Source organism: Lagenorhynchus albirostris, chromosome 13 (assembly GCF_949774975.1).
Source record: "Lagenorhynchus albirostris chromosome 13, mLagAlb1.1, whole genome shotgun sequence".
NCBI lineage: Eukaryota > Metazoa > Chordata > Mammalia > Artiodactyla > Delphinidae > Lagenorhynchus > Lagenorhynchus albirostris.
In genome coordinates this window covers 35,505,862-35,519,479 of record NC_083107.1, presented here as the reverse complement: position 1 = coordinate 35,519,479, position 13,618 = coordinate 35,505,862, and the positions used below count along the sequence as shown (strand labels likewise).

The 13,618-nt window shown below is 39.2% G+C and overlaps 1 protein-coding gene across 4 annotated transcripts in view; it reads left to right on the top strand.

Annotated features, from left to right (window-relative positions):
- Positions 1–12,445, top strand: part of UGP2 (UDP-glucose pyrophosphorylase 2) — a 50,959-nt gene extending 38,514 nt beyond the window's left edge. For all 4 annotated transcript variants that reach the window (XM_060169384.1, XM_060169385.1, XM_060169383.1 and 1 more), the window contains exons 4-8: positions 7,604–7,789; positions 9,110–9,243; positions 9,954–10,251; positions 11,387–11,584; positions 12,134–12,445. In XM_060169384.1, coding sequence (XP_060025367.1) covers positions 7,604–7,789; positions 9,110–9,243; positions 9,954–10,251; positions 11,387–11,584; positions 12,134–12,430 — 1,113 coding nt within the window. In that variant the 3' untranslated portion in view covers positions 12,431–12,445. The remainder of the gene's footprint in view (positions 1–7,603; positions 7,790–9,109; positions 9,244–9,953; positions 10,252–11,386; positions 11,585–12,133) is intronic.
- Positions 12,446–13,618: the final 1,173 nt, after the last annotated feature.

Below are 13,618 nucleotides of genomic sequence, written 5' to 3'. Positions count from 1 at the left end.
CTTTCAAATGACCCAGATTTTGGTCATTACCTTTAGAAATGTGAAGTAAAGGGCCAATGTGAGCCTTGGTACACAAAGGCTGTGCAGTGAGGGTTTGGTGAATAAGCTGATGTTCTTGGAACACTTCCTGTACATATGGAGCGTCATTTCAAACTCTTTTTTACTGTTACACAGCTCTTTTCTTTCAGGCAAACTTGCTTCTGTTGGAAAAAAAAATTTCGAATTGCAATAATCACACCCTTGTGAACTGTAACAGGGCAGCACTGTTAGCTTGTCTGGCACCGTCTCCAGGAATAGCACGAATATGCTACCAAGAACCAGGTTATACTGTTGCTAATGGGAACATGTCTCCATGACGGTCTGAGGAATTCAGCTTTTCTGATAACTGGAAAGTAAGTTGTGAGCAGACTTGGCAAGATACAGATCACGTTAGACAGTTTTTAAATGATCTTTTTAAAAATCTTTGTTTCTGCAGAAAAACTAGATTGACATCCTAGAGGGAAGAATGTTGTTTAAAGTATGTTCTTTCATAGATTGCCAACTACTTTCTTTTGTTCATTCCCCAGAGGAAGTTGGGTGTTTGACCCATTCTTTTCTCCCAGTGAGAAGAGAACATGAGTGGCCTCGTCTCCGCTGCGTATTTTGAGGGAGTCTCATGCGGTTTGCCCCACCTCACCTGTAGGGGTTGCCCTGCTGTATATTTACGTGCAGCAGAGGTCTTCTTAGAATACTGAATTCTATTCATGTCTGAATAGAGACATGAAAGAGAAACAGGGTGATCAGGATTGAAAGCACAAAGATAGCACTAGTCACTGACTAAAGTGATTCAATCAGAGTAATATCAAGGCCACATCCGGCAGTGCATGGTACTCCCTGTTGTCTCCCAACACCTTCCATCTTTGCCTGAGTGGATGTCTTTGTGCATTCTCCTGGGGGAGCTGAGGAGGAGAAAGTGGAGCACAGGTCTAATAATGTTTCTGTGACTAGGTGTGTCCAGCAAAGCTTCAGCTGTTACCAAGCAACCTTCTAACACAGGTCCCCTTGACTTGTGGAAATAAACCGAGCTCTGTGGGATTGCTTGGTGAGGTCCCTGGTGGAGGGTGTGGATAGCATCACCAACAGAGAGAACTTGTGTTGGCATGTAGGGTGATTTGTGTGATGGGAAGCTGAGCTTACCACCTAATTTAACCTGTAATAAGCTGTAGACCAAAAGTGTCCTGGCTTCCTGGACTCACACAATTGGTGCCTTTCTGTGTGTCTGTGTCTGCGTGTGGGAGTGTTGTGGGTGTAAGTCGAAACCTAAGTAAAAGTGGAGCCTTCGAACAGCAACACTAACTTGATGACTCTGGACATCTTTCCCCTGGCTGTACCTTGTTACTTCACACCTTGTGACTTCTTCCCTTTCTCTCCATAGTCCTTTTCTTGTTAACAGTCAATTCCTCAGTGGTACTGGTATTTAATTAGCTAGCTGCTTTTAAGAATTAGATATAGCAAGGCAAGTAGGTGTTACTGAAAGCACCATCTAAAGAACCATGGTTCCTTGACATTTGTAGGGTGACTCCCTGCCCACTTAACTTGGGGTACAAGGTTCTAAATATGGCACTTCACAGAGAATTCTGGGCCCTAACCTGAATGGTAAACAAGTCTTTCTACTTGTGAGTTGCCTGGGCCTGTACCCAAAAGTCTTCATTAGCTCGGTTTTGGAATTTAGTGTTATGCTTGGATCAGCTTGTTTTATTTCACTCCAAATATTTGAAAAGTAATTCAGAAGTACATTTTAAATTTAAACTCAAGTTAAGATACCAGTCTTGGGAAGATCTGAATTAAAACTAAAAGTATACTTAATATACCTTTTGGCTGAAGGCCAAGTGGCCTAGTGTTAAAATCATTATGAGGCTGAGATCTTTTATTTATCACCATTATAGAATAAATTTGGGAGATACGAGAAAAAATTTGTTTAGCCTCCATAGACTCAGTCATAAGGAATTGTCTTCTTAAAGCATTCTAGTAAAATGCATGTTTTGAAGATTGTTTAGTGGGAACAAAACGTATTTTTTCTCTAAATACTTTATATTCTTTATGGTATGTGGATCAAAGATGTTTTATCATGAACATACATGACTTTGGAGGGTTTTTTTCTCTTGGTGAAACTTTAAGGCAACAAGGTTGACATTTGGTTTTTAATTCATCTGCACAGGAGGTGAAAAATCCCTATTAGTACGTTTTCTAAAAATGGTTCCTAAACCTCACTTTGTTTAATGCTGTGAGTGTTAGTATACCAAACAGTTCTTCAAACAGTAGAATTAAGATATAATCCAACTTACATTATTCTGCCTGATATTATTATTTAAATTTGTGTAAACATTTGTTGGCTCAAAAAGGAAATTATATTCTTCCTAAAGATATCTAATATACTCAAACGTTGTGTTTATGTGTTTGGTTGAATGTCTTGTGATGTGATGTCAGTGTCATTAAAGTGAAAGAAAAAAGATTGTATTGAACAAAGAAGGATTTTGGCAGAGTTTTATTAAAACGAATTGAAACATAATTCTCATCCCTCAGTTGATTTTTTTTTAACAGACCATCTAGAACTGCACATGCCACTAGCCATGTGTGTTGATTTACATTTAATATTAAATAAAATTAAAACTTCAGTTCCTCAGCTGCATTTAGCACTGTCTGGAGAGTGACAGTGAAAAAAATGCCATACTATTGATCTTTTGACTACATACTTAAATTTCTTTTTACATTGTTTACATTTTTGTAAAGTTTTTGCCTTGAAATGACAGGCTGCCTATCCCTCAGAGATACTAGTAAATTCACAACTCAGGGGTTGAGCAGTGTCTGAAATCCCAAGCCCTGCCATTCTGTCCTGTTTTCATATGTATCCGAAAGATCAGCATTTTCTTAGATTTATACTTTTAGAACTGTGGTACACCTGTAGTTTTCTTTTCATTCTTTTAATTCAAAGTTAAGAGAGTATTGTTACGTTCATTAAATTCAAATAAAGAGAATCCATTTTCTGATTTACTAAACTAAGACTTCAGAACATGTATTCTATTCCAGTTTTAATACCTGCAAATGGAATAAATAACTTATATAAGGCTCAATTTGCCATAGAATTTGCCAACCTGTACCTGTATTCCAGTTCTTCATATCAATCCTGCCTTCTCTCAGATCTGTTGCATACACACACATCAACTTTATTAAATAAAAACATGTTTCTGGAAAAACCTGCATTAATTTGGAATCTTCTCAAACATATAAGCCACTTTAAAAAAAGAATGCTAAATAAACCTTGAGGACATTGTGCTAAGTGAAATAAGTCAGTCACAAAAAGACAAATATTGTATGATTCTACTTGTCTGAGGCACCCAGAGTAATCAAACTCATGGAGACAGAAAGTAGAAGGGTGATCACCAGGGGCTGGGGAAAGGAGGGAGTGGGGAGTTGTCTTCTAATGAGTATAGCTCCAGTTTTGCAAGATGAAAGAGTTCTGGAGATTGGCTGCACAATAATGTGAATGTACTCAATACTACTCAACTGTACACTGAAAAATGGTTAAGACGGCAAATTTTATGCTATACATATTTACTACAGTTTTTAAAAAAAGAATGTTATAAATTATAAAGCTGGTTCTCCGACTTAAGGTTTTCTTTGAGAGTGTCTTGGCTCTTCCTGGCCCTTTGTGTTTTCATACATACATTAAATTGGCTTGTCAGTTACCACACAAAAAACTCTTGAGATTTTTATTAGGATTGCATTGATCAGTTTGGGGAGAATTAACATCTTTACATTAGCAAGTCTTCTAATTTACAAACATGATAAATAAATCCCTGAATTTAGTTAAGTCTTTTAATTTTTCTCAAAAATGTGTTCTGTGTATAATCTTACGTATCTTTTGTTAGATTTACTGCTAGATATTTGCTATTTGCTATTTTTGATGGTTTTATTATAAAAGACACTTTAAATCAATTTTATTTTGTAATTTTTTTACATATAGAAGCAGTTAATTTTTTACCACCTTTAAACATTTTAAAGCATACAATTCAGTATTGTTAAGTGCATTCATATTGTTGTGCAACCAACCTCCGTAACTCTTTGGTCTTGCAAAACTAAAACTCTCAACCCATTAAACAGCAACTCCCTGTTCCTGTTAACCATCCTGCTACTTTCTGTCTCTGAATCTGACTGTTTTAGGTGCCTCATGTAAGTAGAATCATACAAGTATTTGTCTTTTTGTGACTGGTTTATTTCACTTAATATAATGTCTTCAAGGTTCATCCATGTTGTGGTATGTATCAGAACTTCCTAACTTTTTAAGGCTGAAAAGTATTCCATGTGTGTATATACCACATTTTTTTTAATCCATTCATCTGTTGATGGACATTTGAGTTGCTTCCATTTTTGGCTATTGTGAATACTGCTGCTAAGAAGGTGAGTATACAAACATCTCTTGAGAGTCTGCCTTCAATTCTTTGGGGATATACCCAGAAGTGGAATTGCTGGATCATATGATAATTCTATTTTTAATTTCTTAGGAACCACCATATTTTTTTCCTTAACAGGTGCACCATTTTACATTCCCACCAACAGTGCACAAGGGCTCCAAAAGCAGTGGCTTTTTTTTTTTTTATTTTTATTTTTGGCTGCGTTCGATCTTTGTTGCTGTGCGCGGGCTTTCTCTAGTTGCGGTGAGTCGGGGCTACTCTTTGTTGCGGTGCGCGGGCTTCTCATTGCGGTGGCTTCTCTTGTTGTGGAGCACAGGCTCTAGGCGCACAGGCTTCAGTAGTTGTGGCACGTGGGCTCACCAGTTGTGGCTCACCAGCTCTAGAGCTCAGGCTCAGTAGTTGTGGCACACGGGCTTAGTTGCTTGGCGGCATGTGGGATCTTCCTGGACCAGGGCTCGAACCCATCTCCCCTGCATTGGCAGGCAGATTCTTAACAAATGCTTGACCAGGGAAGTCCCTAAAAGCAGTGTTTTTTGTTGTTTTTTTTAATACTGACCATGTATCTTCAATGTTGCTATGCTTACATTATCCTAACAATTTATTTGTGAGGTCTTTGGATTTTTCTACATGTAAAATCATATCATCTGTGAATAATGACAATTTTGTCTCTCAGTGGATACATAAACTGAATACTACATGGCAGTGAAAAGTGAATGTATTATAGCTACATGCATTAATGTGAATAATTCTTAAAACATAACATTGAATTAAAGAAGCAAGTCACGAGGATACTTTATAGTATGATTCAACTTATTTAAAAGTTTAGAGACAAATAAAATTAAGTAAAATATTGTTATCATTACGAATGCATACATAGGTGGTAAAACTACAGGGAGCCAAAGTCAAGGTGGTTGTTACCACTAGGGGTGGAAGAGGAATATGATCAGGGACAGATGCATGCAGGCTTCTACGCTATGGCAGTATTCTTTTTAAATTTAGGTTATTCTTTCTACCCTGTATGTGTATTTTATAAACTTTTGTATGTGTGATATTTCACAATCAAAGTATTTTTAGGTGAAATTGGAAAACATAGGCCTGTCTCACCATATGTAGAAAAAAAATTTGCTCTGTGTATTCTGTTTTCTTTTTAAAGTGTATTCAAAGAAACATTAAATAGGTAAAAATATTTCCGTACTAAAACAGTTTTACCTAAAATGAATACATGAACTAGGGGTTTTCAGTTAAATTGATTTTCACACCCTTGTGAGGCTTCTGTAAATATCAGACTCTTTTCTGGGAAGTCAGAAGTAACCGCTAGGGACTTGCCTGGTGGCGCAGTGGTTAAGAATCCGCCTGCCAATGCAGGGGACATGGGTTCGAGCCCTGGTCCGGGAGGATTGCACATGCTGCGGAGCAACTAAGCCTGTGCGCCACAACTACTGAGCCTGCGCTCTAGAGTCCTTGAGCCACAGCTACTGAGCCCCGTGCACTGCAACTACTGAGCCCACGTGCTGCAACTACTGAAGCCTGTGTGCCTAAAGCCCATGCTTCACAACAAGAGAAGCCACTGCGATGAGAAGCCCGCGCACTGCAACGAAGAGTAGCCCCCGCTCGCCGCAACTAGAGAAAGCCCACGCGCAGCAACGAAGACCCAACACAGCCAATTAAAACAAAAAAACAAAAAAACTGCTAAATGGAAGTGGAAATTCTTGGCTTTTAAAAGATAATTGGAAAATAATTGGCTTGGTCCCATTTGCTAATAACTCTTTTCTTTTTTTTTTGCGGTACGCGGGCCTCTCACTGTTGTGGCCTCTCCCGTTGCTGAGCACAGGCTCCAGACGTGCAGGCTCAGCGGCCATGGCTCACGGGCCCAGCCGCTCCGCGGTATGTGGGATCGTCCCGGACCGGGGCACGAACCCGTGTTCCCTGCATCGGCAGGCGGACTCCCAACCACTGCGCCACCAGGGAAACCCGCTAATGACTCTTTTGAGTAGATATAATGTGCCTAAGAAATTCTCAATAATAGATACTTGAAGTGTATGGCCAGGAATCCACATTTGACATGTATGTATTTTTGACCAAGTATAAAGGGATTTTTGCCTTCACAGCCTAATCACTGAAATGTGAGCCCATCAACTCCTTTTCCAATCATAGATTTTATTCATCATACACACACACACCATCACACACACCTACATGTAGTAGAACATGAAAACAGCAAAGTGTATGATAGGGTTTTATTTTTTCAGTCCCCTCAAGTGTTATCTATCCTCCACCATCATGTAACCAAAGAGTACATTTGATGACTTATTTCATTAAAGAAAAATAACAACAAATGTTCTTCTGTAAATGGATAGAAAATATACTGTGATCTTTTTAAAAACTTTCATTCTTGTTATAAGATGTTTAGACTTGCTTGTGCCTCTTCTTTAAAGAGAAGAATTTGAGCTTCCACCGTGTCATTGTTCCTTCCCTGTGAGGGAATGAATCGAAGGTGAAGGTGAAGGTTCTATGCTCATTTCGAACTTGTTTTACTGTTTACACAACTCATTTTCTTTCAGGCAAACTTGCTTTTGTTAAAAAAATAAAAAAAAAAAAGACTTTCAGATTGCAATAATCACACCCTTGTGAACCATAATAGAGCAGGTACTGTTAGCTTGTTTTGAGTATTTGGCACTGTCTCCAGGAATAGCATGAATATATTACCAAGAACTGTGTGATCGTATATATACTTCTCCAGAACTGAAGTAGATTCATAGTGTACCAGAAATAGTCACAGATTTGATGAGTTTTGTGCACCCTATTTGCTATGTTGATGCAAATTGAGAATTCTGAGTTTTTGAAGGTAGTCCACGAGACTTGGGTGTTCTCACCAGCCAGACAAATATTTGTAGACTGTAACTTTTCCCCCTCTTGTACTCCATTGTACTGTAAATGAACTGCTGAACTACTTCTCTGTGCAAGGGAAGTTGCCGATGAGAACTTGATTTTGAACCAGAAGGGCCCTGGACATTAAAGGAAATGTAGTTGAAACTTTCTACAGAGAAAGCAGACCTCTTTAAGGAAGCATGGAAATAACCTTGGTATTGATTTGGTTTAACCTTTTATAAAGCTGTTTGAATTATTCTATAATTTTTTTTTTTTAATTTCAGATTCAACCCTATGAGAAGATAAAGGCCAGGGGCTTACCTGATAATGTATCTTCTGTGCTGAACAAGCTGGTGGTGGTGAAACTCAATGGTGGTTTGGGAACCAGCATGGGCTGCAAAGGCCCGAAGAGTCTGATTGGTGTGAGGAATGAGAATACCTTTCTGGATCTGACCGTTCAGCAAATCGAAGTGAGTAGTAGCTGTTAGCCTTTCTCACGAGCTAACAAAATCATTTTTAGTTTTTAGGGTATTGTAAATGTTACCTTATAAAATAACAGATGTGGATTTGAACTAGTCAAGGAGCTTGCTACCTTTAGTCTCTTTATTAGTGTATAGAAAAGGTTTGGTGTTCTAAGAGCAAAGCCTTAGGGTGATGTAAAAGCTTTTGATCTTTAAATAGCATTTGTGGCGCTGAAATCTCTGGATCTCTTCGGATTCTCCTTTCATTTCCCCACCTCTCTCCCCGCTGTCTGTCTTCTGTTAGCCTTCATCACAGCTGGGATGATCTGGCTTTATTAACCTCTTTTGGGAGGCTGGGGAAAATTTCATGTATCTGGTTGGGCACCGTGGATGCTAAGAACTGTTGTTGGCGTCTCTCTTGATCATAGTCCATAAAGTCATTAATCATAGACCATAAGCTCTTCAGGGGCAGTGGCCCTATCTTTTTCATCTCTTTATCCCTAGTGTCTCATACGGTGCCATCAACCACAATAATAATAGCAGTAGCAGTGGCTAACGTTTATCCAGCACTTACTGTACACCAAGTGTTATTCTGAGCTCTTTACATGAATTGACTCATTTGTTCCTCTCCACAACTCTGTGAGATAAGCACTATTATCATCCCCATTTTACAGATGAGGAAACCAAGACACAGAGAGGTTGATTTACTTGCCCAAGTTTCCCTACCTAGTTAGTAAGTGCAGAATCAAACTCTGAACATAGGACAGTCTGACTTCTAATATCCTATTTTCTTCTCACTCTGTTGCCTCTTAGCTCTTTCTAGAGATGGAAAAGATTTCAGTTGGGGTGAAATTACAGTTCTTAACATGAATCCTGAGAATAGGGAGACGTGTCTTTGTAACATTTGTATTTTCATCTCCACAGTGCTTTGGACACAGAGTAAATGCTTAGTCTGTGTTTGCCCATCCAGCAAGGCCATAGGGCATTGTGGCTGGGCACACAGCTGCAGAGTCAGACTGCGGGGGTGAGGGGGGCGGTGTCCTTGTTCTGCCACCGACCTGCCACCTCTCTGGGCCTCAGTTTAGCCATCCATAAAATGCAGACAGTAGTTTCTATCTCATAGGGTTGTGACTTAATGAGCAAGTACATGGTGAATTGATTAGCAAAATGTCTTATGCTAAATAGTTACGTTTTATTGCAAATCTATATATTTTACTACTTATAGATGATGTTTTGGACATCTTGTGATTAACCACGGAGAGTTAATTTTACACTTTGAAGCAAAAGAAAAGTAAGTCTGGGTAGTCTGATTGTCGTTTTCTTCCCTAGCATTTGAACAAAACCTACAATACAGATGTTCCTCTTGTTCTAATGAACTCTTTTAACACGGATGAAGATACAAAAAAAATACTACAGAAGTATAATCACTGTCGTGTGAAAATCTACACTTTTAATCAAAGCAGGTACAAGGAGTAAAAGAATTAACTCTGGGGGATGTTATTCCTGGGAAAGAAGGACTTCTTTGTTTTGTTTAAACAGAGCAGCCTCAAGATGTACAAGTGCCAAAGACTGCAAGTGTTTAATGCCTTTAAAGGCTGAACATTTGTTAATAGATATGTGATAGTTGCAATCACTCTGGTTATGTAACTTGGACTTCTTAAAAGAGAACCTGCCTGAGATTCTGGTTCTCGCCAGTGGTAGGAAGCAGACATCCCTGAGTACTAACCTGCTGTTGATTTTCTGCGAAAGTACTAACCTGCTGTTGATTTTCTGAATATATCTGTTGGTAAGAATGGACACCATTTCCCAAATAGGTTTTCAGGGAAAAGAACAATCCCACCACCAAATAAGTTTGAGAAAATTTACGTAATATGTCTCTCCTCTCTTAAGAAGTCATAAAACATATTAATGTCTTAAAAATATGGGGTGTCCTCCCATCTGCATGACCATGGAATACTTTTCTTTTTGCAGCAAATATTACTATCTAGGAAGCTGATTTTTTGGGTCAACACAGATAATGAGAGATTTTCTTAAATGGATTCACTTATGATTAAATTACTACTGATAGACTGAAAGGGAGGGAAGTTTTATTTAACTTTAAATGCATTATTTTACTTGAAGGTCTGGAATGCTCTAAAGAGTTGATACTGAAAAAGAACTTTTTCTTTTTAAGGTACCCGAGGATTAATAAAGAATCTTTACTACCTGTAGCAAAGAATGTATCGTTCTCAGGGGAAAATACAGAAGCCTGGTACCCTCCGGGTCATGGAGATATTTACGCCAGTTTCTACAACTCTGGTTTGCTCGATACCTTTATAGGAGAAGGCAAAGAGTATATTTTTGTGTCCAACATAGATAATCTGGGTGCCACCGTGGATCTTTATATTCTTAATCATCTAATGAACCCACCCAATGGAAAACCTTGTGAATTTGTCATGGAAGTCACAAATAAAACACGTGCAGATGTAAAGGTAAATACTGAGAGGAAGCAGTTTGGGGATTCACATCTTCACATTTCATACTTTTTCAAACTTTTTATTGGAAAGTTTCTGTGTTTAGAAACTTGATAACATCATTGTAAGCCAAAGTGGGATAGTACTCTAGAGTACCCTAAGTTCCACCTGATATAAGTGTGTATATAAATCCAGGTTTAATAGTAGTAAAATCATCTTTACTTTTTGAATAATCTGTATGGGCAATTTTAACTGAAAACAATTCCACATATATTTATAGGATAATCTGAAACATATGTGAAAACACTTTCAGTAACTTTGTTCAAACCATTAATATTCTTCTAGTTTGGTGCTTAAGTGTTTTTTATTTAATTATTCCTTTAATGAAAATTTACTATTTCTATAATATGTATTTCTCTCTGTATATTTTTTTATCACTGTAATATCTGTTGTTGTAAAAAAAGAAAGCAGTTTGATACAAAGCAAAAATTTGTTTTTTTCACTTTGCATGTTTAGTGGTGATGACACTTGGCCTTTGATGGAATGGTACACAAGGTTTTCTCCTCACCCTCAGGGAGTAAGAAAAGTGGGCAATGTGTGAATACTAATATGGTTGGTCCCGGGGCTGGGTTCTATGCCTCTTGCAAATGACCCCTTCACACATGAGTAGACGTCCCTTCCCTCTTCCCACACTGCCATGGCCTCTAGGCTAAGGCCACTCAGAGGTACCTTCCCCTCCACTTGTGCCTGTCTTGACTTTACTCCCCTTATCTTAGAGGTAGTCAGAGCAGGGTTGTGAGGTGGTAGGATCGGTTGTTTGGTAATGGTCCGTGGTTTGAGAATAAGAGGAATGTCTGTTCTTGTAGGAGATCTTTGGAAAGTGAGGAAGACTCTGATGTACTCCCAGGGCTTTTATTGTGGACAAGAGGGCGTGTATACAGTATAAGATGACAGACAACCTGAATTATTTTCTTTGGTTCTACTTTAATACATGTGTTGCTTTGTATCACAGATCAAATCACTGCCAATTCTTTTTATTTCTGGGGCATTTTGTCACGAGTGTCTTTTCTATATCGTTCGTAGACTGTAAACAATGTAGTATGGCTGTAATTGGGAGAGATGTGGAGGCACTCACTCTTCTCTGCCTTTCTAGGGTGGGACACTCACTCAGTATGAAGGCAAATTGAGACTGGTGGAAATTGCTCAAGTGCCAAAAGCACATGTTGATGAGTTCAAATCTGTATCAAAATTCAAAATATTTAATACAAACAACCTATGGATCTCTCTTGCAGCAGTTAAAAGACTGCAGGAGCAGAATGCTATTGACATGGAAATCATTGTAAATCCAAAGGTAAGCCAAAGTTGCAGGCCATCAGACTCCCTGGTTCTGATCACAGCATGCTACACACAGACCCACTGCCCACTCCCTCTGGCCCATCTAGTCCATGGGTCACTGCTTTTCGCCTAGTTAGTTTCTTCAGTTCCTGGCCCTGTCTTTCAGAGTCGACACCCATCCCTTTAGTGTGCCAGACAAGCCATGGTGCCCTTACTTGACCCTGGGCTGTGGCAGTGGCAAGAGCACTGGGCCCAAAAGTAAAGGGCCCACCTCAGTCCTGTTGCTCTGGTACTGATAGGCCTTTCGGTCACAGGCATCTGTGTGGGTTTTCTGAACCTTCGGTTCTTTCTCATAAAATAGAAATGTTACTGAGAAGAGTTATGAAGCTGAAAAAGATCACATATATATAAGCATCTGGCGTATGGTAGGGGCTTGAGAAATGTCAGTTCTCAAAATTCTGTTTTCTTCAATGGATCTCTGAAACCACTCCCCAAGTATTAACTAGCCCATGTGGAACTAAGTTGCTGAAATCTCTGTTTCTTTCTCCTGCTTCCTTTCTTACAGACTTTGGATGGAGGCCTAAATGTCATTCAGTTGGAAACTGCAGTAGGGGCTGCCATTAAAAGTTTTGAGAACTCTCTAGGTATTAATGTTCCTAGGAGCCGTTTTCTGCCTGTCAAAACCACATCAGATCTCTTGCTTGTGATGTCAAACCTCTACAGCCTTAATGCAGGATCTCTGACAATGAGTGAAAAGCGGGAATTTCCTACAGTGCCCTTGGTTAAATTAGGCAGTTCTTTTACAAAGGTACGTAATTATAAAGATGATATACGTGTAGATTTGTATTTCTTAAATGTGTAATTATAAAGATACGATACACGTGTGAATTGGAATCTAATTACAGTCTTTGCTGCTGATCTATCATGTTCCTCCAGCTCTATTGTCTTTTAAAGGGAATCAATCATAGAAGGTGAAAATGTAACTCATTTTTTAACCAACTGCTATAGAGTAGAAAAGAATGTTTACATTTTAAGACATTTTATCTTATGTCTCGTTTAAGACCATTACTGTTTTCATCAGTGAGAGAATGTTAATTCTAGTTTCACAAAATGTATTGAGCCTCTACCATGTGTAAGGCAGTGTTCTAGGTGCCAGGTATTTAGCAGTAAATGAAACAGACTAAAATCTTTGCCTTCCTGGATATTCTAGTGGGGAAGGATGATAATAAGCAAGTAAGACAAATGTATAGTACGTTGAATGATGGAAAATGCTAAATAAAGCAGGAGTAGGGAATGTGTGGGTGTGGCAGTGGTGGTGTCATTTTACATTGGGTGGCCAGAGGGCCTCACTGAGAAATTGAGTACACCATGCAGGTATCTGGGGCAAAAAGCATTCTAGGCAGGAGGAATAGCAAGTATAGTAAAACCGACCCTAACATGATAAGTGGACTCCAAAAAATTTAATCACATAAAATGCTGTGAGGTTAATGAAGTGACAGGGTGAGCTTTTGTGGCTGGCCTATAGAGTCCTGCTATGCAAGTCTATTCTAGTCCTGGTTGTGGTTTAGTGTCACCTGGTGTGGATGTGTGTACTTGCCCTTATATGTTCGGGGCTATCATTCTGGGTCTTGTGGCTGGGCTAGAATTTCCAAGATAGCATCAGGCATTTTAGAAGTCTCCCTGGTCTTTCGTGCCTCCCTCATCTGCCGGGTTGGGCTGGGAAAATCCTGGTGCTACAAGGACCCACCATCTGCCCACATCCTGAGGTAAGATTCCTAATCATTTTCCACCTAACCTCATCTTCCCTTCCTACTCTTTCTAGCCTCTTCCATACCCTGCAGGAGATAAGAACTTTAGCTGCCTCAATTTGAGAACAGGGGCTGAGTGGGCAATGGCTACTTGCTCTGAGGAAGAACATGTCTTACGGACACTAGAGCACAGTGAGCAAGTGAGGGATGGGGGTGGGAGATAGTTGGTCAGAGAGATGACAGGCCAGATTGTGTAGAACCTTGTAATTGAATATTGGGAGTGTGGCTTTTTTTTTTTTTTT